The sequence below is a fragment of the Engystomops pustulosus genome, chromosome 4, assembly GCF_040894005.1.
Source record: "Engystomops pustulosus chromosome 4, aEngPut4.maternal, whole genome shotgun sequence".
In the NCBI taxonomy this organism is placed as follows: domain Eukaryota; kingdom Metazoa; phylum Chordata; class Amphibia; order Anura; family Leptodactylidae; genus Engystomops; species Engystomops pustulosus.
In genome coordinates this window covers 41397321-41424790 of record NC_092414.1, presented here as the reverse complement: position 1 = coordinate 41424790, position 27470 = coordinate 41397321, and the positions used below count along the sequence as shown (strand labels likewise).

General features: G+C 39.0%; 1 protein-coding gene across 3 annotated transcripts in view; it reads right to left on the bottom strand.

The window, feature by feature from the left end:
- The window catches only part of LOC140126382 (A disintegrin and metalloproteinase with thrombospondin motifs 2-like), a 347949-nt gene that overhangs the window by 15420 nt on the left and 305059 nt on the right, over window positions 1-27470 (bottom strand). For 2 of the 3 annotated variants that reach the window (XM_072145779.1, XM_072145782.1), the window contains 2 exons: window positions 26405-26534; window positions 22149-22238 (listed from right to left, as the gene is read on the bottom strand). In XM_072145779.1, coding sequence (XP_072001880.1) covers window positions 22149-22238; window positions 26405-26534 — 220 coding nt within the window. The remainder of the gene's footprint in view (window positions 1-22148; window positions 22239-26404; window positions 26535-27470) is intronic. The other variant, XM_072145781.1, reaches the window with a different exon arrangement.

The window sequence follows — 27470 nt, the reverse complement described above, 5'->3', positions numbered from 1 at the left end:
AGAAAAGCTATCTTCGAGTATCTCACTGTACATAACCTTATAACCCAGCATCAGCATTAGGTTTATGAGGGATTGGTCCTGTCAGACTAATCTCATTGGCTTTCATGAGAAGGTAAGTCCTGGACTAGACCACGGGGTGGCAGTGGATGTGTAGACTTTTCCAAGGCATTTAATACAGTGCCACAAAATAGGTTTTTACATAAATGAGACTGCTGGGACTGGTGGAACATTTGTGCATTTGGGTTAAAAATTGGCCTAATGCTAGAAAACGGAGAACCATGGTATTTTCTAAGATTGGGTTGAAGTTACCAGTTGAGTGCCACGGTGGTCAGTATTGGGCTCCCTTCTTTTAATATTTTTTTTTATTAATAACTTCAGAGAGTTTATACAGAAAAGTGTCAATTTTTGCAGATGATACTAAGCTCTGTTAAGTAATTAGCACAGAGGTGGATAGAATAACATTACATAGGGATTTGTGGAAGCTGGAGGATTGGAGGCAGAGAAATAGATAAAGAACGTAAATGTAGATAATTGTAAAGTTATGCACTTGAGCTACAGAAACAAAATGTACAATTATGTTCTAGAACAGTCAATTGCTTTTTAAAACTGCAGCTGCACGAGACTTGGGGATATTGGTAGATGGTAAACTCAATTTTAATGACCAGTGCCAGGCAGCTTAGCTAGTAAAACAGATAAAATTATAGGATGTATCAAAAGAGGAATGCATTCTTAGGACATAGAGGGGGGGGGGGGGATTTAATGCCCTCCCCTACCCCAGCAGATACATCAAGAGGCTTAGACCTTATGCAAGATAACCAGCCATCATTTTGCTAATATTCAACTACAGACATATAAATCTCTATGTACAGATGGGAAATGTTGTGTCAATTTATTACATGGTGCCTTGTGTTACATTAATGACATGTGACCATCAATGCAGGTCCTTTAGCCTTCTAAGAATAGCAAACTGTACACCGTGTATGTGATTACACGAAATCACAGCAGGCTCCAAGGTGGACGGAAAGGAGCAGAAGTCCATGGAGGCTGCTGTGACTTCATGTGGGGGTAAGGTGATTATATATGATGATCCTGCTGCTCAGGGCAGTTTGGACTGCAGAAATGGTCTGATGGGTTTGCTGTTTTGAAAAGTTACCTTTACAGGTTAAAAACATTTCAGAGTCTTGGTAGACAAAGTGCAATTGAAACAAAGTTTATTTAGTAGTCTTTCATTTTTAACAATCAAAATACTTTAGAGTTAGCAAAACCTGTTATAAACAATATTGTGACTTTCATCACAAAGCTGTTTCCACAATAACATACCAATGCTTTATTCCCCCAAACAAATATCCCTGATATGTTAGAGTGCACATAGGCTAGAAAAAGGAAACATGGAATATGGAAATATTACACAATTCAGATTTCAGATATGGATCTTGTGTATTGGTAGAAATGATGTATAAATAAACTCATGTGCATATTTATTGTATTTACACATAAAACAAAACAATTCTTACTACCCATTATAGTATTCTTAGCCAAGCACCGATGTTATTTAAAACATTTTTGAGCCACAGTTACTTTTCAAGATTTCACAATGTATTAACAGTCCTAATTATTTTAACTGAATATTATATATATATATATATATATATATATATATATATATATATATATATATACACACACACACATACACACACACATACACACACACACATATATCTTTAACAGTATTAAGAGCCAGTGCAAAACAGCAAAACAGTGCACATTAATTTCACATTGTCAGGAACAGTCACAGAAGCTCAATAATTATACACTATAATAAGAACGTGTCTGATGGCTCCGAGCAGTTTAGCATATCAAATACATTTCACTTCACTTCAAATACATTGGACTTTAATGTCCTTTTTTAAAATCCCAGTTTCAGTGCATTATATACAGGACTAAATTATAATAACATGTACACAATGTAGCATCTCCATGTTGAGGAAGCCTCTTGCAACAGTCTAGTAATTTACATTTGGTCCACAGTAGAGATGAGCTGTCCCGAACTTCACGGTGTGGTTTGAGTGCACCCTGTGAATCCAGATATATTGCCGGATTGGCTGCCAAACAACCAATCCGGGAACATGTCCAGGTCTTGCAGGGTACGAAAAAAATTTGGGTCCGTTCATCTCTAGTCCACAGACAAGTGCACTTTAAAGGAATTTATATCCATAAAACTGCAGCATAAATGATGACTTTATCACCCTATACAATTGCAATAAATCACACAGATATATATATGAGAGAGAGAGAGGAGACTTTCAATCCCAGCCAGCTGGCACTCTGCTGTGCTGCTATATATTAAACTTTTATTCTTTCTCAAATAGGCCCCTATTGGCGTAGCTAGAAAAGTTATGGTGGGCACAGCTACACCAATCACAAAACACTGATCTCTGCTTATGTTGGGCAGTGTATTCTAAATATTATAAAACCATAGATGTATGATATAAACATTTCCAGATATGCCCCACGCCGCCTCAGTCAGGGAATCGATAATGTTTTAAGACCCAATATAGCAGTAGGTTAGTATATAGACAAATGAATGAAGCTGTGGAAAAAAAGACAGCTACAATGGTTATAGTATGCAAAGGCCTGATGAGATCTATTCCTACTACTAAAATAATCACAATAATAAAGATATCACTGGGTGTGACTGTACTAGTACACCTGAGATATAGCTCTATCAGCATTATTATAAAAGGTATCTACCACTGTTCAAACCAAATGAATGTATCTAAGCTGCCATGTTAGACATATTTTCATACTGATGACTGAAAAGCTCTGATCCAAAGTAACTATCGCAGTCAGAGAGAGGTGGGCCTGCGGATGTTCAATTCATTATAACAGAATCTCTTGAGTGCACTGCGTGGATACAGAAAGAGGACAGTACCAGCGTAGTGCACAGGCAGATGCTGTTACACTACATCGTAACAGATGTAGGCCGGCTGTCAGTGGATCACTGCTCCAGCTAAACGCAGTGCCAGAGCAAGGTAATGAACTCACTGCTCTGCCACTGTGTACATACCTGACAGGACTAGAGAGATCTCCGGGAGAGGGGATAAGAACTGCCAGGGGGAGGGACCAAGGTGATATGGCGCTGATGGCAGGTGGGGGACTAAGGAGATAGGGAACTGATGGCGTGTGGGAGAAGGAATATAGAACTCAGTGTCTTGGGGGAGGGGATTTGGAACTGATGGTGTGTTGGAAAGGGGATATGGGGCTGATGGTGTGTGGCAATTTGTGGTCATGGGGGGCTGATGGAGTGTGGAGGAGACTGATGGGATAGAGAGCTGGTGGTGTGCATAAGGAGGAGGGAGCTGATGGTGTTTTGAGGGAGGTTGTACTGAGGGGATGAGGAGCTGATAGTTGGTGGTGTGTGGAGAAAGGGAAACTGATGAGATGGGGAAATGATGGAGGGATTTAGAAAATATGGTGAATAGGGAAATTAGGGTATTAGAGGAGGGGGCAAAATGAGGGCACTAACTATAAAAGGGGACACTTATGAAGAAAGGAGATAATAAACATAAATAAAGATAACACGAAAGGGGAAACTCAGTCTAAAACACGGTACTTAGCTTAACTGGTGACATAACTTAAAAGGGAGCCTAAACCTTAATCAAGGCAAGGAAATGGACAAGTAAACCAACAGTAGTAGGAGGGTACTATTCAAAAGATAGCATGACACCCAAGTTTCAAGATGGCAGAGGGTTTATTCAACTTATGAGGTAGGGATCCCATTGGGCCACTGTGTTTGACCCCTTAGAAACCGCAGTCAAACATGGATGGCGGTGTCTAAGCTGGTGCAGAGGGAACCAATCCTTCTTATGGTATTTACAGGGTCTGGTGTGTGCCCAAAGCCTATGGGTACTCTCTGCACACCAGGCCCTACCAGGACTGTACTGTAACAATTAGTTACATAACACACTGCATTACATTTGTAAGAGTTTGAACAAGAGATCAGATTAATGCTAGTTCCAGCCAAAGTCTGAAAAAAATGTAACAAGTAAAATATGCTATTTAATAAATTTAAAACAATTATGAATCTGCATGGTGAACACTGAAAAATATTCTGTAATATATTATTTTTCATCAAATACCCTCACACAAATTTTCTAAAAGCAATTAATTTCCCTCATGACTCCTTGGCGGCCACCTGGGACAGGAAATTAACACCACGGAGGAAATTCCCTCCGTGGTCGGAATGCCTTCATTACTGTTTCATGTTCCATGCTGGCTGTAAAAGCCTCCCACTTGAAGAGGGTAACATGAGGATCCTTGGGGGGCCCGGGCAGAATTCTGCCTTCCCGAGTCTTGGTGTAAGCCCTGGACTTCCCCCTTGCCGACATGAATGGTTTGGGAAAAGGGATGCAGGATTTGGTGTGGTACCCGCATGGGGGAACCCCATAGGCCACAGAAACTCTCCTCCTTTCTCAATGAGGTAAGGAAGAGGCGACATGGCTGAGGCTATCATCTGATTGGCTCCCTATTTTTAGGGGGCAGGACTTAAGCAGAGTTTGAGTGTTGGCAACATATTTGAAATTTAGGGCACCTTGCTCTTCTGAACAAGTGAAATATTACTCACTATAGTTGTTACTGGCTGCTCTTAGCTTTTCTCTCTGACAATGTCTGCTCCTGCTGATGCCCCATAACCTCCTAAGACCCCAGTCTGGTCAGTTCCTCCATTGGTTTACCTTAAGTTTTATGCTTCTTTATTTTATATGTGGTTCATTAATATGTTGTTTTTATTATTTAGGCAAAAAAATTATCCTCTCAGAGTGCAACCAACTAGAGTATATGGAATCTGTAAAAAGACCCTATCCTCTTCTTACAAAAACTGTCACAAAAGAGTCTCCCTCTCTTATATAGAGCCTTCAGACTATCATTAAAAATGAAGTTTTCTATGCAGCTGATCAGAGCCTAGCAGAAGCCTCCGTTGCAGGACCTTGAGGGCTTTACTTTAATAGTTATTAAACCAGTGGCTTTAGAACCAGAGGAAGGTGGAGCAGAATTTTTTTTCCCCCCGTTCAGAAAAATGTGGAAGCCCTTACAAAAAAAAAAATGGAATGACCCTGAGAAAAGAACCTATGTTTCAAAGACCTTCAGATGAAAATATCCCTTTGCTGAGGAAGACTCAACATCCTAGGCTAGATGGTGGATGCCCTGATAGCAAAATCAACAGAAGGTTTTCCTGGGAATACTTGTGGATTTAGTATTGACGTACTCCTTCCTTCTTCAGGAAAATATATCCTCAATCAAGTGGCCTCGTTTAGAGGGACATAATGAGAAGGTTGGGAGTCTTCTGCTGTTCTGCTGTTCACAAGGCTCTTCCAAAGTTGATTTTCTCAATAAAAGACAAACATGCGAGAGTGCTCTCTGACAACATGGTTGCAGTCATGTACATGAACAAACAAGGGGATACAAGGTGTCAGAACTTTAGTCTCATTGCCGGGGAGATCTTTCAATAGGTAGATAAGAATGTTGCAAGCCTTGCAGCTAAGGGCGTCAAAAAACAGTCTGGCAGACTTCATTAATCGCAGAACCCCGAAACAAGGAGAGTGGCTCTTGAAAAGATCAGTCTTTCAGCTACTAGAAAAAAAAATTGGGGTTTCCCTATATGGACTGGTTTGCAAATCAAGGCTATTGTAAAGTTCCAGCACATTACTCCCTTTTAAGAGATCCTCTTTCCAAGGGCGTAGATGCTAATCTTGGCCGAATTGACTTTTGTATACTCTCCCCCTTTCCCCCTTTTCCCAGATTAATCCAGAAGATGAACGAGATGAAACCTCAAGTGATCCTGGTGGCTCCCTATTTGCCAAAAAGATGCTGGTTTCCTCTTTTGCTGGAGATATCAGTAGGAGATTTCTTCCACGATCCCGGATCTCCTTCTCCATTGTCCAGTTTGGCATCCATCAGTTCATCAGCTCCAACTGACAGCATGGAAATTAAATGCTTCCTCCTGAAAAACAAAGGACCATTCTTTTATTAACTCGAAAATCTACTTAATTTAAAGGACCTTCTTTAAGTTTTCTGAGGACTTGGAACTTGTCTTCCTCTCCAAGTTTTGATATTATCCTTGATCTTCTCCAAGCAGGGTTACATAAGGGTTTTCAGAGTTCCACTCTTAAAGTTCAAATTTCAGCCTTCAATGCCTTTTTGGATCTAAAATTGTTCCATTTCCTGTTAATTAGAAGGTTACCTAAGGAGGCTTTTAGACTCCACCCACCCGTCATCCTTCGATTCCTCCTTGGGATTTGAAGTTAGTCCTTCCGGGCTTAGTTGAGCCTCCCTTCAGAATCTGTCCTTTTCTTTTAAAGCACCATACCTTTCTGTTTTTGAGGAGCAAATAGTTCTGAAGCATCAACTTTCTTTCCTGCCAAAAGTAGTTTCTAAATTCCATTGTCAATAAGAGATTTGCCTCCATTCATTTTGCCCCTCCCCCTCTACTAAGAAGGAGGAATAGCTTCTTTGATAAGATGTCCGTAGATGTGTTCTGTTTTGCAAAGGACTGCAGATTTGAGGGCCTCTGATCATCTTTTATTTCAATTTAAGTGCACCAATAAAGGTAAAGCAGCCAGTAACGGGACTGTGGCAAAGTGGATCAGATCCACTATTGGAGCCTGCAATGAGGCAAAAAACTCCCCTTTTCCGGTGGGTCTTAAAGCCAATTCAACACGTGCTATGTCGGCTTCAAAGGCTGAATCAGCCTCGGCCTCTCTGGAACAGATATGCAAGGCTGCTACCTGAGCAAATCCGAATACTTTTTATTAATTACCAGTAAGTAATTGTCATACTTATGAGCTCTTTTCTCCAGTATTGTTTTTGTTTTTTGCCAAATTTCAATTTTTTTTTCAGAACGAAACACAAAACTTATCACTACAAATTTTCTGGTAATGTAAAGTACAACGTTTCATTAAATCTCAAAATCACCTTCTAAAGTTATAACCAATTATCATGACACATCAGATTATAAAAATAGAGCTTAGTCAGGAAGTGAAAACTGGCTTCGGTGGGAAGTTGTTGAAGTCCAATTTATTTAAACTCTGCACAATGTTTATTTTGCCCTAAAAATGATATGTTAATGCAGAATAAAAAGCAAAGCATCTATAAATTTGTTGTGCAAATTCTTTTGATGATAGTTATATCCCAGGTGTGGATGAAAAACACAAACTGAACCTACAACAGAGCACAGGAGGGCAGTTGGAGAGCAGATTTTTATCAAATTGCTCATGACAGTGGTACAAGAAAAGCTGAAACCCCAAACAAATTTCTTTATTTTTGAAACTACACCACTCAAAGAATTTATCAATGGCTATAGAGGGCACTTAACACCACAGATTGAATATTATTTCAATATTAAAATTGTCAAATATAAGTGAAAATGTTATTTTTTTCCACAAATAATTTTGATTTCTAAAATAATTAAACATAACCCACAGTTTTTTTCCAATATTTTAAAAAATGTGTTAACATGAAAATGAGAAAATTGACCCCCTGAATAAAGAAGTATCCTATAAGTGGCCATAAACTACTTAAGCGGTACAAAGTGATTTGGAAGGGAAAGAAGATTCCTCTTTCCTTTAGAAAGCGGATTTAACTGATATGGATTTTGGGTTCTATATTGCATTTAGAGAGCCTCTGGGGATTTCCATTGTTCTGGATTTTAAAATTGTGACTGAATTTTAGAAACTACACACCTTAACAAATTTATTAAGGGGTAAAAGGAGCACCGTAACCAAATAAGTTCTTTCCAAAAAGTAAAGCATGAACAGCCGAGATCACAATATTCAAACATGACCGCAAGAACCAAAAGGACTCCCCCACCTCTGCTCCCGGCAATTGCACCCTCCCCCGCGTTGGGTATGGAGGTTCCGAGTATTTCCACGGCAATCCTGGGGTCCACTGAAGGACCCAAGAGCTGTCTTACTTGACTGAAATCCAGCAGTGGAGATGTTAGCCTATGCATTTGCAATGCAATGTATTAATTTAAACAAGTGATCAGTCGATCACATGTTCAAGTCCTAGTGGGGTACAAAAAAAAGTTTAACAAAAATAAAATTTAATTCAGAATAAATGTCCCCTTAGCGACATTTGGCATAATAAAGCTGTGTGGCAGGAGGTGCGTTTCCGCATTTATTAATATTATTACGTCCAGCTTCTGGCGCCGTCTGCAGAATACAGCCGCCACCAGAAGCTGCAGGTGTCGGCTATATATTATAGCCGACAACCGTTTCTAACACCCACGATTTGAGATTTCTCCGATCGCAGGTGTTAACCCCTTACACGTGTAAGGGGCATTTAATGTCAATCGGACACCCCCACGGCGCTTACCGGGATGGTCTGCTGCTCCGATCGCAGCCCCAGGACTACCAGTGCCCTGGGGCTGCATGATCCTTTTCCAGGACCAGGCATGCTCAGTGTGTTACATTACACAGTGTAATACATCTGTATGACACTGTGTAAGGTGAAGAAGAGCTTGAACAAGTGATCAGTGGATCGCTTGTTCAAGCCAACCTGTAAAAGTAAATAAAAAAAGTTAAAAACATTAAATAAAAACACATTTTAATAAAATAATTAAATAAAGTTAAAGTCCCCTAAACACAAACATTCCCTATACACATCTAATAATGTAAAAAAAAAAAAAAAAAAAGTCAAAACCCCACACATATTTGATATCGCCGCGTCCATAGCAATAACTCGTATACAAGAAAAAGGGGGGGGGGTTTATTGTGTATGGCGTACACCAAATAATTAATCTTCCCACATCTGAATACGTGATTGAATATGAAGAGAAGAAAGTAGATGTGAAGGGGGAACAATCTTTATTGAAAATGAATCAAAAAGAACAATTAAAATCATTTAAAAACCCAAAGAACGAAGTTCATTTAGGTGCGCAACACAAACTCCCATAAAGGATATGAATATCATAGATATAATAGATACCCAACTGTGTTCATGCACTTCCAGTGAGGAATGGTAGAGGCACGATATTGTAACAAGGTGTAAAGGGACTGAGAAAGTAGTTACACGGGCACTGCCCTATATATGCATCCAATAACACAAGGTATATATGCAGTCCCAAATAGTATGCGTACAATAGCCAAAATACAAAGACAAATGGGTTACATTACCAGAAGTAATCTAGGTCTGGGAGTAAGAAAGCCCCACGCGTATCGCCCATTAGATGGGCTTCATCAGGGGATAATGACATGTGCATAGCGTTGTTCTTTTATATCCCTGAATGCCGCGCCGAGAGTGCGATCAGCTGAGCGCCGTGTATTGCCGGAAGCATGCGTCACTTCCGGTAAAATTACCGGAAGTGCGTCATGCGTTCCAGGGAACCCAGGAGCTTGCGTTCCAAAGACGCGATAGTTCCTGGACCCACCAGTAGGGATTGCCCACATGAATAGGTAAGCATATACATAAGCAAAAGAATATATAAGCGGAAAAATATTAATATAATGGGTTAATTAATGATACTGAGGTGCAAAGTAATGAACCAAAGAAAAGGGTGCAAGTGATGGGGTGAATTCCCGTGTATAGAAGCAGTGCATATTGGGTGTCCTGGATCCCCAGCAGTGTGAATTGAGGTGACAGAAGTGACACAAGAAAGTGAAGACAGAGGGTGACCCAAAAGGTGATGCAAGATGAAGGTAACTGTGCCACATTATTGCACAGATCAGAAACTGGCGGTAATGAAGACCTATAATAAGATAAAAGAAAAGAAAAGAAAAGAAGGTTATATATAATAAGTGATGAATATATACAGTAAGGAGCAGTAACTTACAGAGTAATGATCTGTATAAAGTGTTGTCATGTGCAGTGTCACGTGTCCTATAAGAATGTTGCTGAAAAAAGACTCAGCTGATTGACATGACTAAAGTGTCATGTGCATGTTTAAGGGACCATGGGATAGTGCAAATAAAAAGTTTTAATTTGTTCGTCAGCATAATAAAGTGTCGTGTGCATATAGAAAAATTAATATTGTGTAATAAAAAATATAATGTAATAATCTAAAAAGCGCTCAAAAAAGAGAGGGCGGGCCGCCTCCCGGTGCAGCAGCCAGGGATCAAAAATACAAATATTAAGACAATAGTTATATCATATAGCAACATAATAGAAAATGCATCAAAATAAAATGAAACATGATATTGATGGTCACTCAAAGTGTGTTCAATTGCAGTGTGTGAGCAGCCTGCCAGTGGCCCAAGAAAGGATTAAGTGGAAAGGTGTCGAGAAGCTGTTAGTAGATGGAGGGATATAACCACTTGATGATTCCTCCTGTGGTGGTCCTTGGTTTGAATGATGAATGTAGACAAGATAGACACCAATGAAGAGTGAGAGAGATCTTCTTCGACCATGGCAGATCTTTGACTGAAGTGGAATCTGTGACTTGTTTGTTCACTTAAGTCACAGATTCCACTTCAGTCAAAGATCTGCCATGGTCGAAGAAGATCTCTCTCACTCTTCATTGGTGTCTATCTTGTCTACATTCATCATTCAAACCAAGGACCACCACAGGAGGAATCATCAAGTGGTTATATCCCTCCATCTACTAACAGCTTCTCGACACCTTTCCACTTAATCCTTTCTTGGGCCACTGGCAGGCTGCTCACACACTGCAATTGAACACACTTTGAGTGACCATCAATATCATGTTTCATTTTATTTTGATGCATTTTCTATTATGTTGCTATATGATATAACTATTGTCTTAATATTTGTATTTTTGATCCCTGGCTGCTGCACCGGGAGGCGGCCCGCCCTCTCTTTTTTGAGCGCTTTTTAGATTATTACATTATATTTTTTATTACACAATATTAATTTTTCTATATGCACACGACACTTTATTATGCTGACGAACAAATTAAAACTTTTTATTTGCACTATCCCACGGTCCCTTATACATGACACTTTAGTCATGTCAATCAGCTGAGTCTTTTTTCAGCAACATTCTTATAGGACACATGACACTGCACATGACAACACTTTATACAGATCATTACTCTGTAAGTTACTGCTCCTTACTGTATATATTCATCACTTATTATATATAACCTTCTTTTCTTTTATCTTATTATAGGTCTTCATTACCGCCAGTTTCTGATCTGTGCAATAATGTGGCACAGTTACCTTCATCTTGCATCACCTTTTGGGTCACCCTCTGTCTTCACTTTCTTGTGTCACTTCTGTCACCTCAATTCACACTGCTGGGGATCCAGGACACCCAATATGCACTGCTTCTATACACGGGAATTCACCCCATCACTTGCACCCTTTTCTTTGGTTCATTACTTTGCACCTCAGTATCATTAATTAACCCATTATATTAATATTTTTCCGCTTATATATTCTTTTGCTTATGTATATGCTTACCTATTCATGCGGGCAATCCCTACTGGTGGGTCCAGGAACTATCACGTCTTTGGAACGCAAGCTCCTGGGTTTCCCGGGCGGCGCCTAGTATGACGCGCTGCGACTGACGTCATACTAGGCGCCGCCAGCGAGAAGAACATGGCGGCGCCCAGCAGGCTGAAGCAAGAAGAGCAGCCGGGAAGCCAGAAGAGGAGCCGCGATGACATCTGGGGAGCAGCGCTGCGCATCGGGGCCACCGGAGGGTGAGTATATAAGTTTATTATTTTTTTAGTCCATTTTTAATTAATTTTTGGTAGTATTGACTCGTGTATAAGCCTTGGGGACGTTTTTCAGCACATTTTTTGTGCTGAAAAACTCGGCTTATACACGAGTATATACGGTACTGTGCAAAATTATTAGGCAATTTAATAAACAAATATATACCCATCTCACAAGGTAAACCAATATAACAACAGGAAATGTAGTAATAAACATTTCTGATATTCAAAAACAAAACCAAACACTCAGAAGCCTTTCATCCATAGAATTTGTCAGTTGCTTGATCTGTTTATTATCAACATTACGTGCAGCAGCCACCACAGCCTCCCAGACACTGTTCAGATAATGTGTACTGTTTTCCATCCCTGTAGATCACATGTAGGGACATAGGTACCACATGTTCTCTATGGGGTTCAGATCATGTGAACATGGGGGCCATGTCATTATTTTTTCATCTTTTAGACTTGTACTGGCCAGCCACGCTGTGGGGTATTTGAATGCATGTGATGGGGCATTGTCCTGCATGAAAATCATGTTTTTCTTGAAGGATACCAACTTCTTCCTGTACCACTGCTTGAAGAAGGTGTCTTCCAGAAACTGGCAGTAGGTCTGGGATTGAGCTTCACTCCATCCTCAACTTGAAAAGGTCCCACAAGTTCATCTTTGATGATAACAACCCATACCAGTACCCCACCTCCACCTTGCTTGTGTCTCAGACGGAATGGAGCTCTCAGCTCAGAGCTCCAGCATCAGGCCCATCCACCTGGCCTGACAAGAGTCACTCTTATTTTATCAGTCTATAAAACATTAGAAAAATCAGTCTTAAAATATTTCTTAGCCAAGTCTTGAAGTTTTATCTTATGTTTCTTATTCAAAGGTGGTCGTTTTTCAGCCTCCTTCCTTGACCATGTCCATGTCCCTTGGCCATATTGCACAGCTTGTGCTTTATGATACTCTAGTAATGTTGCAGCTTTGAAATATGGAAAAAAACGGTGGCTAATGGCATCTTGGCAGCTTCATGCTTCATTCTCCTCAATTCATGGGCATTTATTTTGGGCCCCTTTTTTCAACACGCTTCTTGCGCCCTTGTTGGCTATTTACCATGAAATGCTTGACTGTTTGGTGATTACGCTTAAAGGTTTGGCATGTTCAAGACATCTTGCGATTTTTGACTTTTCAGAGTATGCCAAATCTCTCTTCTGACCCATTTTGCCAAAGGAAAGGAAGTTGCCTAATAATTACCTTAGATACTCGAGTATAAGCCTAGTTTTTCAACACAAAATTTGTGTTCAAAAACCCTAACTCGGCTTATACTCAAGTCAACTAAAAAAATAAAGTCAAAACTCACCTTTCTGACATCACCTGTAGGTCCTCTTCTGTCTGGGACAGTCTGAGACAGAAGAGGACCTATGGGGGACGTCGGAAAGATGAGTACAGTGTTATTTTTTTTCCTACTACAGGGGCTGGGCAGGCTGTATGCTACAGGGGTTGGGCAGGCTGTATGCTACAGGGGCTGGCAGACTATATACTGGGAGGCTGTAACCAATGCATTTCCCACCCTCGGCTTATACTCGAGTCAATAGGTTTTCCCAGTTTTTTGTGTTGAAATTAGGGGTTTCGGCTTATACTCGGGTCAGCTTATACTCGAGTATATACGGTAAGCACATCTTATATAGGGCGTTGATGTTATAAGACCACATCCCCTTATTACAGAGATGCACATCAACTGATTTACTTAATAGGTAGTTAGCTTTCAAACCTATACAGCTTGGAGTAGAAGAACATATATAAAAAGGATAATGTGATCAAAATACTCATTTGCCTAATAGTTCTGCACACAGTGTAAATAGAGCTCTGATATGAGCATAACATTTAGAAACCAGAATATTGCTCATTTTTAATTACCTAAATGCCTAAGTCCAATTGCCTTATCATCACAGATTATGAAGGTCTTTAAAACAAAATTGAGGACATCTTTGGAGCTAGACTGCAATTTGTGTACTTGCCACAAATGGGAATTGAAATTGCAGTCATTTTTTTTGTTTGTTAGTAAACTGGGTTGACTGGAGGAAGGGAGAGCAAAACATGTATTATGTTTTTTTTACTACTCAAGTGCATTTAATACTATTCATCTGGAGTTAAACTGGCGAAAATCTAGGTCTCTAGATGTATGGTAAATTGGATTAGAGATTGTGTGGCTGATCACACTTGGTTGTGTAGGTGATTGTGTGTCTGAAACTGTGATTAGCAATGCGGAAGTCTCCCAGAACATGTTGTTCTTTCCATTTTTATTTATAATTTTTACTGCGCATTTTAACCCCTTATCTCCCTTATTCCCTAGCACTTGTTTTCCCCCCTCAATGACAAGGCTATTGGTCTATTTTGTATGTCATAGCTTTCTACAAACAATAAAAACTACAAACTATTTTTCTCTCACTTTAACTATATGGGGTGAGGCATAGATTTTACTTACACTTTTTTTATAAGCACAATTTTGAGTTTCATATGTCCTACTGATTAAATCTAACCCTTTCTGTCGAGTATATGTAAAAAAGGCAATTCTAACATTGTTCTGCAATTTTCATCAAACCTAAACCTCATAACTCTATTCCTCTGGGACAATATGCATACAGTGATAACAAAATGAATTCACTTGCATAATAAAATTCTTTTGGGGAAAAAAATAAATTTAGAATTCAGTCTAAAGTAGGAGGTGTGTCCTCTGAAACATCACATACATCTACTATGCAAGCGCAGCCTCTGCTACACACAACATACCTTGCAAGTACTGCCTTTGGTATATTCAGCATGTGAAGAGTCTCCATAGCCTTGTGTCAGGAGAATCAATTATATAAAACTGTTTAGAATTATCCTTGACAGGAAGATTAAATAGACTTTAAGGCTATAAATGCCTAAATAAAATATTCCAATAATCCAGATAATATTTTACGTTTACTTTTGTATTATGTGAAGCTACATGTATATCTAGATAAAGAAAATTTGTTATAAAATCTAATAACGTGTTTATACCATTTTCTGTGATTGGTCCCTCAGAAGACCCCATCATCATCTCCTTGTGATCGCAGCTGGGATGTCAATAGATGACAGAGGGAGCTCCCCTATGTTTGACCAAAGTTTCTAAGGGGTTAAACACTCAGGATTGGAGCTTTTCTGACCTTCTGGGTGTTAGTTCTGTGGCTGGGCTGTGATAACTCAGTCTAGTCCCATCTACAGCGTACGCTAAAAAACCACAGTAAAAACCTGGTATTTTCAGATCCAGTACTTGGATAATTAGATCAAAAATCAATTACACTGAAAGTGTAATACTGATAATACTGATAAGGTGTACAAGTATGACTAGCCCATTATTCCTAAGGAAATCATGATCCTTTAATGTATGTATCAAATTACTGCATATATTTTATGATATAATGATGGTTTACACGATTTCTTTGGAGCTGTTTTAGTAAGGAAATAAGAACCGCCATGGTAAAAAAAAAAATTGAAAAACTGATAAGGAAAGGTAGCGTGTTTTGTGGGAGTAAATTTGGATGACTTTTCTTCATAGTGGAGAGGCGTATTGTGAATGAATTTAAATATATCTTAAATAATAGTGACAATCCTCTTTGGTTTAGTGATTCAACAAAAAAGCATATTCAGTGGAAGATGTGTCAAACTTAGAGTTATTCAGGAACAATACAGGTGATATTTCTAAGGGTACATTCACACGCGGTGCAGGCATACTGCCGTGTGCTGGAGAGGTGGCCCCTCCTCCCTCCATAGAGAATAGCGGCGCACGGCCGCACACACGCCGAAAGATAGAGTATGCCCTATCTTTTTGCGGTGTGCGGCCCGGAACAGTGCCACACATGTGTGGCACCGTATCTGCGCCGCTATTGCCGTCTATGGGGATGTACATGTGGCCGCATCTACGTCCCCACAGACGGCCATGTGAATGAGCCCTTACCTGGCTTTTATATCCAGTTAGCCTGTTTTCATGGGGAACTGACTTATTCTCTTGGGTTTGGTCTCTTGTATGATAGAAGATATATATGTATTTTGTATGCTACATCCTTGTATACTTTTTTATGATGTGACTTCTCTTTGCAACTTATGTTTATCTCAGACGAAAAATTAATGAACCACATCATATTTTCTTTATTTGTCTATGTATGTTTAGGGATGTTGTCCTACTGTAAGGTGAACCAACACCTCAGTCTCAAGTCTTTTGCAGCCTCTAATAGGCTTTCAGAATTGACTTTTGCTACATCCTTCAGAATTGTATTTAGCTACATCCTTCTTCCCATAACAGTATGTGGAGGGAGATTGGTATTAATAGCTCTAGGTTTTCCAACAGCATTAGAATGAGTATGGCCAACAATGGTTTTAGTGTGTTTTAAGCTCTGACACATCACTAAAATTCTATGACCCAAGCTCTACTAACTAGGGTATTTTTAGTTTGGTTGATAAGAAATCCCCACAAAACACACTAAAACAATGAAAATTATTCAAAGAAAATGTGGTGTTCCTTATCTAATAAAACAAAGTTACAACATACATAATCATATTGCTTAAAGGAAACCTACCACATGATATTGTAGGTGTAAGATGGAAATACCGAACACCAGCTCAGGGTGAGCTGGTGTCTGAGCTTATTTTTGTTAGTGTCCTAAACCGCTGCATCGCGGTTTAAAACACTTTTTTAATCTTTATAGCCGAAGCTTCCTCGGTGCACCAAGCACGTGACCGTGCGCGCGGCTCCCTGGCATTTCCTATGTGGTCACGCGCATGGAGCGCCGAGCGCGTACCACCGTGTGCCGAAGCAGCTTCGGCTATAAAGTTTAAAAAGTGTTTTAAACCGCAATGCAGCGGTTTAGGACACTAACAAAAATAAGCTCTCACCCTGAGCTGGTGCTCGGTATTTCTATCTTACACCTACAATATCATGTGGTAGGTTTCCTTTAATTAGCTATTATGGATAGAAAAGCACTCACATAAAATGAATATTAATAGTTTTATCTCTAAAAAAACAGATTAATTCAAAGCCACAAAAGAGTATAGCATTTATACAAAGAGGCACGCTGGACTACACTAAACAGGCACCTTGAGAGAACAGAAGTAAAGATAATCCTATATAACCATATAGAAATATTCTATTAAAAGACATTTCAGAATCAAAGAAACAGGTCTGTTGTTGATAAAGTAATCATTATTGTACACTGCAGTGCATATTGGTTTCCTCAGCTGGACTCACGGAACACATACAGTAATTACTGTACAGAATATATCAATCATAATGAATTATCATAAAATCTTTAACTCTGCAGAAACCATTTCAGTAAAATTGGTTCACATTGGTCACATGTAACCAGATCAGTACTTAAGCCTTTCTTGCATACCTGCTATTTTTAGAACATTTTCGATAATAAAGTTAATATAATTTTACAATATTTTATATTAGGCATATTTAGGCAATATATATGTTAAAGTACGGTAGCTCAAAAGCAGAGATTAAAATGATCAGTAGGGAGCAGCAAAAAGTATAGAACAGTCTTTGGGCCTAAAACAAGGCTCCAATGTGGCCCTGCTTCATTGGCTGAACAAATATTATCCTACAGGACATAAAATTTTGTTTTAAAAAATGATAATAAAACATGCAGAAAACTAGTCATTCACTTTAGGGAAAACAAAAAAATATTATATGAATCCATGCTACTGTAGATTGTGCTGCACAATAGAGCCGGCATAATAAAGTAAAAAAGTGTAAATGTTCGGTCAGACAATAAAAAGTTGTATCATAATTATAACGTGTTTTAAAAAAAATCCTTATAAATAATTAATCCATTTTAACCACTTTTCACAATTACCGGTGAATATAAGAAAATGTAAACGTATATGTAAATATATATTTTCAGAGATGGTCCACTAACTTTGGTTCTTATCATCCTCCCTCTTTCTACCCAATCTGCATTATTCATATGAAATATCTGCTGAATTCTGTCTTGCTTGTAAAATCTCACAGAAACAAACATGTTATGCAGAAGAGAAGAGAGAGGAGTGAGTCACTGCAGCCAAGTCTCTAGCCAACAGCTTGGAGAAATGCAAATTAGAGTTACAGGATACTAAGCCTGTCGAAAGGCAATATGATAGGGAAATATAACAGAAAGATTGTAAAGTCCTGCTATGATATAAAGGGAGACCTCTCTATTTAAATGGAATCTACCACCAAAATGAAAGACTGTATGCAAATGAGCCTGAGGGGCTGCAGGCTCCATTAACACCTATGGAGCCTGCAAAGGCTTCATTCTGGTGGTAGATGCTCTTTAAATGGCAATGATTAATTAAGTAAAAGTTACATATAGATTTCTACAAATATTGTATGGTAAAGTACGTGTTATGGTTGAAGTTGACTTGCAGCAAAAGTCTCTAGGACATACTTCACATAAATCAGAGAGGTTGCTTTCAGAATATCTCAGAAATGCAGTGCAGTCAAAGGCTTTAGGTCTCCACAATTGAAGGCATTCAGTCTAAGGCATTCAATCAGTTTATACACCAATATAGACAACTGTGGATTTATCAGAAACACTTAAACACTTCTGATAAAATTCCCCTAATGATCCTGCAGATATGGTCTAAAGAGTGCAGCCCCTGTTCTTATAGTTGATAGATGTCCCGTGGCACAGTTAAAGCTTAAGCAGGTGTTTGTTGGGCATTGGCAGCTAATAAACTACCCCTTGAAATGAGTGAGTTGTCACAAAATTTCAATAACAATTGATTTTTTTACAACTTGACAACCTATTTTAAAACAGTCATTATCACTATTAACTGCAGTAAAGAAAATTGGATTCTTGCTAAAAACATTGTAATATCTCAATTTCTTTGTATTTCAAGTATGATGTGCTGACACTGAATATGTGTCACTATTAAGGCATTATCACAACATTGAACTTGTAGATAAATCTATTACATGCTGTATAAACTGAGGTATTCTTGTTCCATATCCTTGCAAAATATTTTACTGTATAGCATATCCCCTTTCATAGGATATTCACCATATAACATGTGTTACTACAGTAGAAGCAAATTTACATAAATTAAAAAAACCTTTGTTCAAGACTTAGATATTTATAGCCTATGCTTAAAATATTAATATGCGATCAGCTATTGTTTCACTCCAACCAACTGCTTAAGTATATGGAGAGTAAGTGGAGACTGTAACAGACAACTCTGTACCATGTATGGTGGTCATACAAGGTTGATTCAAATTATGTAAAATATCTAAATCTTGGATAATCCCTTTAACTCCCAAAGAAAAGCAAGCAAGCATTAGTCCTTAAATGGGAAATACTACCCTAAGATGCATAAACTATTTTTGCAGAATCAACTCTATTGATAAAAATATGCTATATATTAATAAAAATAATAGTAATGATGATAATATATTAGAGCGACATTCACATTAAAACATAACCCACCCCACACATATATAGCCAAGCAAATGGCTTCCTCAGGGAAAAAGGACAATATATTATTATGAGCTGCTCTTAATAAGAATAATTTCTTAGAATTATAAAATTATAAGTCTTAGAATTATAAAATGACATCTTGCATTGGGGGGTGTTTCCCATTTACTATAATTTAATGAATGCTTGGCAATAGCTTAGATTTAGAAGACGCAGAGTTTACGGTTGTTTTGGCAAACTTACTAAAGAATTCTTCAGCAAATAATCAATATTGTTTGTTTATGAAAAGTTATACAATTTTCCTATAAACTTTCTGTATCAATTCCTGAGAGTTTTCTAGATCTCTGCTTGCTGCACTTCTATAGGAAGCTTCTATGTTTACTTCTAGTTGGATATAAATCTGTCCATGGTAATATGACGACACAAAGGTGCCCAAGCCATTCACATGGCTCCGATGACGCTCTGTGATAACGCATGCACCTGCATGTCCATCACTATGGAGAGTTTTTTATCCACTGTTAGTAAACAACAAAACTTTCAATAGGAGGACTGCAACAAGAGATCTAGAGAACCATAAGGAATTAATACTGTAAGTATATTGGAAAACCATATAACTTTAAAACACAAACCATATCCTCATCATACAGTCTATAAACACAAAGTACACAACGTGGCAGTTTTGGTAATTAAAAAAATAACTGCTAAATATATGCTTACAAGATACAAAAATAATGTGAATTATAATACAACATAGTGCAGTGTTGTACTTTTTATCAGACACCTGTGGGTAATACAGGTACATTTAAATGACAGACACTACAAATATGGATATCCAGATATTTTACAAGTTAGCTATTTTAACTAATAAAGTGCTGTAATCTACCATCAAGATCCAGCATGATAAACTGGGGACACTTACTCATAGATCCAGGCCCAGTGTCTATACTGATCTTCTAATATTTGTTATTCATGGCCTCTTTTGTTTGAAAATCAACTGTCAAAAACATGCAAATGGGCCAGAATGGCTCTGGGGGTGTTACCAGAGCCCCTCCAAGATGCAGATTCACTGGCTTTTACACTCCCCCTAAACACTTTTCCTCTCCCTCATGTTATCTCTTATGCCAGCAGAGAAAGTTTCTGCACATTCGGTGGAAGAAGGAGTGCTTCTTGCACATTGTAAAAGCCTGTGAAGCTGAAACTTGGTGGGGCTTTGATAATGCTCCCAGAGGCCTTTTGGACCATTAGCATAATTTTAAAAGTTGACTTAAGAAGGACGGAGGCAATGGATAATAAATATAAGAAGATTACCGTGGTCACAGTGCCTGGATCTAAGATAAAGTGCCCCTGTTTTATAATGCTTGATTTTTATGGCAGATTTCCATTTAGTGAATAGGCAAATCTGTTTATTTTATTGTGTTGCTCCTAGGACCTTTCAGGTTTGACTGGTTTGCAATAAGTTAGGCAGCAATATTTATTATAGGAGGATAATGACCCAAAATATATACCTAAGCTGTTAGGGAAACTACTTAAACAAAATGCTCTGTCACATGACATGGTACATTAGCTGAAAAGTGCTTGGCATACATTTAAATGTCTTCAAAACTACTTGTCGAGGATATATAAATTTGGTTTGGAATATGCCAAGAGAAAGTAAAACGGCTTTTAAGGGATACAGTGGCTACTTTGAATAATGTAAAATACAGTCATGAAAAAGAAAGTAGACCCTTATTGAATCTAGGTCAAAAGTGTGTGAAATAAAGGACATTCTTACTGCTTCCAATAAAGAAGTTTAGGTGGCAGCCAGGTACTGCCATTCAAATGCTCTTAATAAGTGGATGATCAACAAGTATGACGAGTTCTATAAGCAGAAAGTTATTTTTTGTTAGTTGCTGGTCTAGAGAAGTCAGACTTGTGCAGAAGGGTAAAGGTGTCAGCAATGTCTTGGAGAAGCTATTCCTGTTACCCAACGATCTGGGAAGGGTTATAAGGCTATTTTCAAAGAATTTGAAGTCCTCCCTTTAAAGGTATTGCATGAAAAATATCTAAGGTCAGACTGAAAAAGTACTATAAGGCTTGTTTGGAAAGGCTGTCAGGATAAACACTACTATGTCTTAAAATTTACATTTACGCCTTAACAACACAGTTTTGGAACAATGTCTTCTAACCTGAATAGCCCAAACTGGAGGTGTATGGCCAAAACACACAGCACCACACTATGCTATGTTTCGTTTTCCCCAACCTCAAACCCACTGTCAAGTCTGTGTTTGAAGGCTGATGATTTGGGTTTGTTTTAAAACCACAGGACTTTGGCATCTTGAAATCATTATGTCAGCCATGAATATGGTTTTGTATATCAAATTATTTAAATAATTCAGGCCCCCTAAACAACAGCTGAAATGTCAAATGACAAATCTGGGTCATTAAATAGGACAATGATCCCAAGCACATAAGCAAATTTACATCAGAATGGCTGAAAAAGAAGTCCAGACCTCAATCCAACGAGGCAAATAAAAAAACAATACACAGACTTTTTAGTTGCTTTTTAAAACTAAATCTCAACCTACAAAGTTATAAAATGCATAATTGTAACTTTGTCTAAAATGTCCCTAGTTATTCTATGATGCGAATCGTAAATTAATTCAGTCTGCACATAACTGCATTAAAAGTATATTGCCCACAGGTGTTTGCAGCCACATAGGTTCAAGTAAAGGAATTTTTAAATAATTCCATAAAAATATAAATATGAAAGTTTGTTTGCAATTTGCCACCAGCATGATATGTGCTGCTACATTGTGTTCTTTGCTGATAAACATTATAAAAAACATTAAAAGAAACAGTTTTGTCAGTGCTACAGAATGAGTGTAAACAGAAGACAGAAAGTGCAAGAATAAAATCAAAGATATGTGACTGTTCCACAAAGTAGAGGAAAAAGAGCCAGAGTCCAGAGCAGCGACTGCATTGAATGCATGCATATTAGGCCACAGGCAGAATTATAAATAGGTCTTTTACTTGAAGATATTTTTTGCTTTGGAAATTCTGTGTCTGGTTTGGAGAGCCACTGGACAATGTAATTCTTCTTTAATGGATCAGAAGTGTTTCCTAAACGTAAGAACAATAACATTGTTAAACACTTTTCTAATAAAGGTTTAGTACTACAGCTATATAAGAAATGACGCTGTGCTGCAGGGTTTATCTAAATATGGTTCTCTTAAAACGGCTAAAATCTTAAATCAGTGGGGATACCGTATTTTATATATAGACCTCTTGACGATCAGATATTGATCTTATAAAGATAGGTGAACATTCTGAAAAATCAAAATCAAGCATGATAAAACATGTGAAATTAATCATACATCCAGGCAGTGTGACTTCAGACAATGTGCTCTAGACCACAAGGGGTTTTTATATTCCCGTAGTAAGGTGGCAGCACTCTCCATTCAGCTTCCAGCTTGCTTTACTTGCTTTTATTGCAAAATATAGTATGTCCTTCCGTAAAAATCTTATTTTAGTGGCTTTGTGGCTTTGTTGTGAACTATTCCTTAAATTGTCCATCCAATAATATTTGTTGCACAAATCAATAGCTCTTGCCATGGAGGACAGCTTTTCCTATTACTTTCATTACCTATGTCTCCTTTGTCTGTGCTGATAATCTCTGTGACGACAGTGATTGTTTTCACAAAAGATACAGGATGGTTTCACAGATAGGAGAGGGTGCAGCTCCCTGCTCAATCTGGAGGGAGATCAATGTACTGCTGCTCTGTGAAGCTAGCAGGAGAACCATGTGTCTGTGCAGCACTTGAATGCAGCAGTCTCCTGCAAAGAATATGGGTTGTAAGAGGGTCTCTGCTCTTCCCTATCAATCCTTATTATTAACTCTCTGTTCCTCTGCATACTCACACTTTGGCACGTTCCTCATGGAACATGATCAGTTGTTCATTTCTTTGTGACTTATTATTTGTGAAAAAGGACTTTCAAAAATATGCAAATGAGTATGTCACAGAAGTCCCTTCTGGCTCCGTCGGCTGTCATTGGTTTTCCGGCAGGGGGCATATTCCAGCATGTAAATATTCTTTGGTTAACCCCTAACCGACATGTGATGTAATAGCACTGGCATGATAGCAGGTGTTAACCATTAAAAATGCCCCCAGCAAAGCTGCCGGAGGCATTCAAATCCCGGCAGCTCATGGATGCCGCCATATTGGATTCAATCGCCGCCCACTGTGAAGTTATAGGGGGGGGGGGTGATGGGTTACTATGACAGCCTTGGGTCAAGAGAAGACCCGAGGCTGTCTCATTTTAACCCATGTATAACAATGTGCAATTTGCACATTGTAATAGATGATGTGTAAAATCCCCATATACTGCTATACCATAGCAGTATATGGAAGAATCAATCACACAACCTAGAGTTAAAGTACCTTTGGGGGTCAAAAATTAGTAAAAAAAAAAATAGAAATGCAAAAATCTTAAAAATTCAAATCACCCCCCTTTCCATAGAATTGATAAAAAGTATAAACAAACATTTTAGGTATTATTATTCACAAAATATTCGAAAATCAAAATATAATAACAGTTAGACCTGACATTTAACCCTGTAACGGAAAATAGTGCCCAAACTCAAAAATGCCACCTTTTTGCAATCTTGAAGAATCAAAAAATTTCTATAAAAAGTGATCAAAAGGGCATACAGTACTTAAAATGGTAGTATTGAAACCATCATGAAAAGTCGCAAAAAATGAAATCACACACAGCTCCGTACACCAAAGTATGAAAAAGTCATTAGCGCCAGAAGATGGCAAAATGAAGAATTTATTTTTGTACGGGTGGTTTTAGTTTTTGTGAAAGTATGAAAACATAAAACCTACTGTTTATACTCGAGTATAAGCCAAGTTTTTCAGCACAATTTTTGTGCAGAAAATTCCATTCTTCACCTTTTCGCCACCAGCCTACTACTGGGGGCTGTCTGGCTATATACTACAGGGGGCTGGCTGGCCATATACTACAGGGGTGAATTGGATGAAAAGATGAGGATCGCACTCTGACTTGCTTGTATCCAAAAAGTAAGAAAACTTATTTGTGCATGGAAACAGCGGTTACAGGAATTGGAATAAAATCTGACGCGTTTCTGACCTTTGCGGTCCTATGTCGTAGATCTAGATCTACGACATAGGACCGCAAAGGTCAGAAAAGAATTGTGAATTGGATGAAAAGATGAGGATCGCACTCTGACTTGCTTGTATCCAAAAAGTAAGAAAACTTATTTGTGCATGGAAACAGCGGTTACAGGAATTGGAATAAAATCTGACGCGTTTCTGACCTTTGCTGTCCTATGTCGTAGATCTAGATCTAGATCTACGACATAGGACCGCAAAGGTCAGAAACGCGTCAGATTTTATTCCAATTCCTGTAACCGCTGTTTCCATGCACAAATAAGTTTTCTTACTTTTTGGATACAAGCAAGTCAGAGTGCGATCCTCATCTTTTCATCCAATTCACATTTGTTCAGGAGAGAGGAAAGAGGCGTCCTTGGAGGTTCACGCACCGGGAGTAGAGCAGGTCTGTAATATGTGATCATAGATCACTACCATTTGGACTTTCATATACTACAGGGGGCTGGCTGGCCATATACTACAGGGGGCTGGCTGGCCATATACTACAGGGGGCTGGCTGGCCATATACTACAGTGGGCTGGCTATATACTACAGTGGGCTGGCTATATACTACAGGGGGCTGGCTGGCTATATACTACAGGGGGCTGGCTGGCTATATACTAAAGGGGGCTGGCTGGCCATATACTACAGGGGGCTGGCTGGCCATATAATAAGGGGGCTGGCTGGCCATATACTACAGGGGGCTGGCTGGCCATATACTACAGGGGGCTGGCTGGCCATATACTACAGGGGGCTGGCTGGCCATATACTACAGGGGGCTGGCTGGCCATATACTACAGGGGGCTGGCTGGCCATATACTACAGGGGGCTGGCTGGCCATATACTACAGGGGGCTGGCTGGCCATATACTACAGGGGGCTGGCTGGCTATATACTACTGGGGGCTGGCTGGCTATATGCCACTGTAGGGCGGGGTGGCTATATAAAACTGTGGGGCTGGCTATATAACACTGTGGGGCTGGCTATATACTCAAGTGAATACGGTATATAAATTTGGTATTCCTGTGATCATACCAACCCAAAGAATAAATTAGATATGTCATTTGGGGCGCACAGTGAAAGTCCTAAAATGCAAGCTCGGAAGAGCATTCATTCATCTCAGTCTACAAAAATACTTAAAGTAAAACTGTCTATATTGCCCCTAAGCAGCCAATCTTTACATGACTTTGAAAAATAATAGCTGAGTTGTGATTGGTTGCTATGGGTAAACATAGTTTTAATGTGAGGCAGTTTTTATAAATGAGGCCCATTTATTTTCCTAATCAGGTATATAGTGATGTGGATTGAAAGGTAAAGGACACAGTATTTCTATAGCAGAATCTGTTGTGCTGGGTGTTAGTTAGTGTGGGGACTATTTGAATGCAGCAGGTGGAAGAAGACTATGTAAGCAGTGATGTAGAGCTGAGGGAAGGACATTGAGAGCAAAGCTCTTGCAAAGCATTTTGGAAGTTGTGGTATAACTGCCTCTCTCAGTTCTGTGCATGGGCTTACTAGGCCCCTTACACATTTGCTTCTGTATAACACAGAAAGGAGGCAGAACAGGCATCAAGAATGTATTTTTAATTCCAAGTAACCATTAGCAATTTGTTTGAAATATTTTAACCTCTTCTGGATCATTTTTTGAAGTGATCTATTTTGTGGCATAACCCCTTTAATATATAAGAGGATAGCTGGGACACCCCACATCCCCATCATTGAGTTGTTCTGCTTATTATGTTCATTCCCATGAAACTCTAATAGATGCCAAGATAAAGAAGTTTGCAGTTATTTGTTTCTGACCGCAAAGATTAGTTGCATCAGTTTACATTTGAGTTGTCGGGCTATGTGTTCATGTATGAGTCAAATCTGTAGTAGTGAGCATGTTGACAACTGGTGTAATAGTTAGACTCAACTTAGATGTGAGGTGCTATGGGGGTAGAGTTCGTCATAGTAGGAAGGTGTGACATAGAAACAAACTTGTTCAAAATGCTTATTTACACATAATTCATATCACAAATGGTAGCTGGTGAGCAGGGGCAAGTATTCCTATTAAACATTTTGTATTGAAGCCCTGGAACATCCAAGTATGCCTATGTACTGTGATAAATAAACCTACCTGAACATGAAGACAGTCTGCATATCCTTATGGTTTCTGGTTTGTCATCCTTGCAATTATCTATTTTATTGTCACTTGAGCCACAGAGTGCTTGCCTTTCTTGAGTTCCATTGCCACATGTTACAGAACACTAAAGAGAAACACAAAGAAGAGAAAAATGTTAACCCATACAAAAATAGCAAAAGATAATATTATAGGTAATGTAAATATGTTTCTAGATGGGAGGATCTTTTCAATTGTTAAAGGGAACAACACATCAGTGTTAATCTTTTACTTATATATTTATGGGAAAATGAATGCTATGTAGACACTTGATGAGGTTGCCAAAAAAACAAACAAACAAAAAAAAAAAACATAAAACAAAACTCTTGTGCATACACAGATTGCTTCTCTTGACACCGGGCAGAAAATTGGTGAAGCCAGAGTAGTCCAAACTGACTTCAGTGCAGATATTCAAGACCAGTGGCATAACAAGACTCTACTGGGCCCTGGTGCGAACTTTGGATTGGGGCCCCCCATATACCTAAACTCTAAACCCCTGTCCAGCACATTACACTTGAGAACACACACATATGTGACACAGAATTATACTCATAGAACCTCCTTATACACCTTATATATAGTGTCCAGCAGCTTTTATTGAATAAGTGCTAACAGCAGCCCCGTTAATGAGATGGCAGAAGTCACCCCCCTTAATGAGATGGCAACAGTCGCCCCCCTTAATGAGATGACAACAGTTGCCCCCTTAATGAGATGGCAGCAGTTGACCCCTTAAGAAATGGCAGCAGAGACTCCCCTTAAGAAATGGCAGCAGAGACTCCCCATAAGAAATGGCAGCAGAGACCCCCCTTAAGAAATGGCAGCAGAGACCCCCCTTAAGAAATGGCAGCAGAGACCCCCCCCTTTAGAAATGGCAGCAGAGACCCCCCCTTTAGAAATGGCAGCAGAGACCCCCCCCCTTTAGAAATGGCAGCAGAGACCCCCCTTAAGAAATGGCAGCAGAGACCCCCCCTTAAGAAATGGCAGCAGAGACCCCCCCCCCTTAAAAAAGGCAGCAGAGACCCCC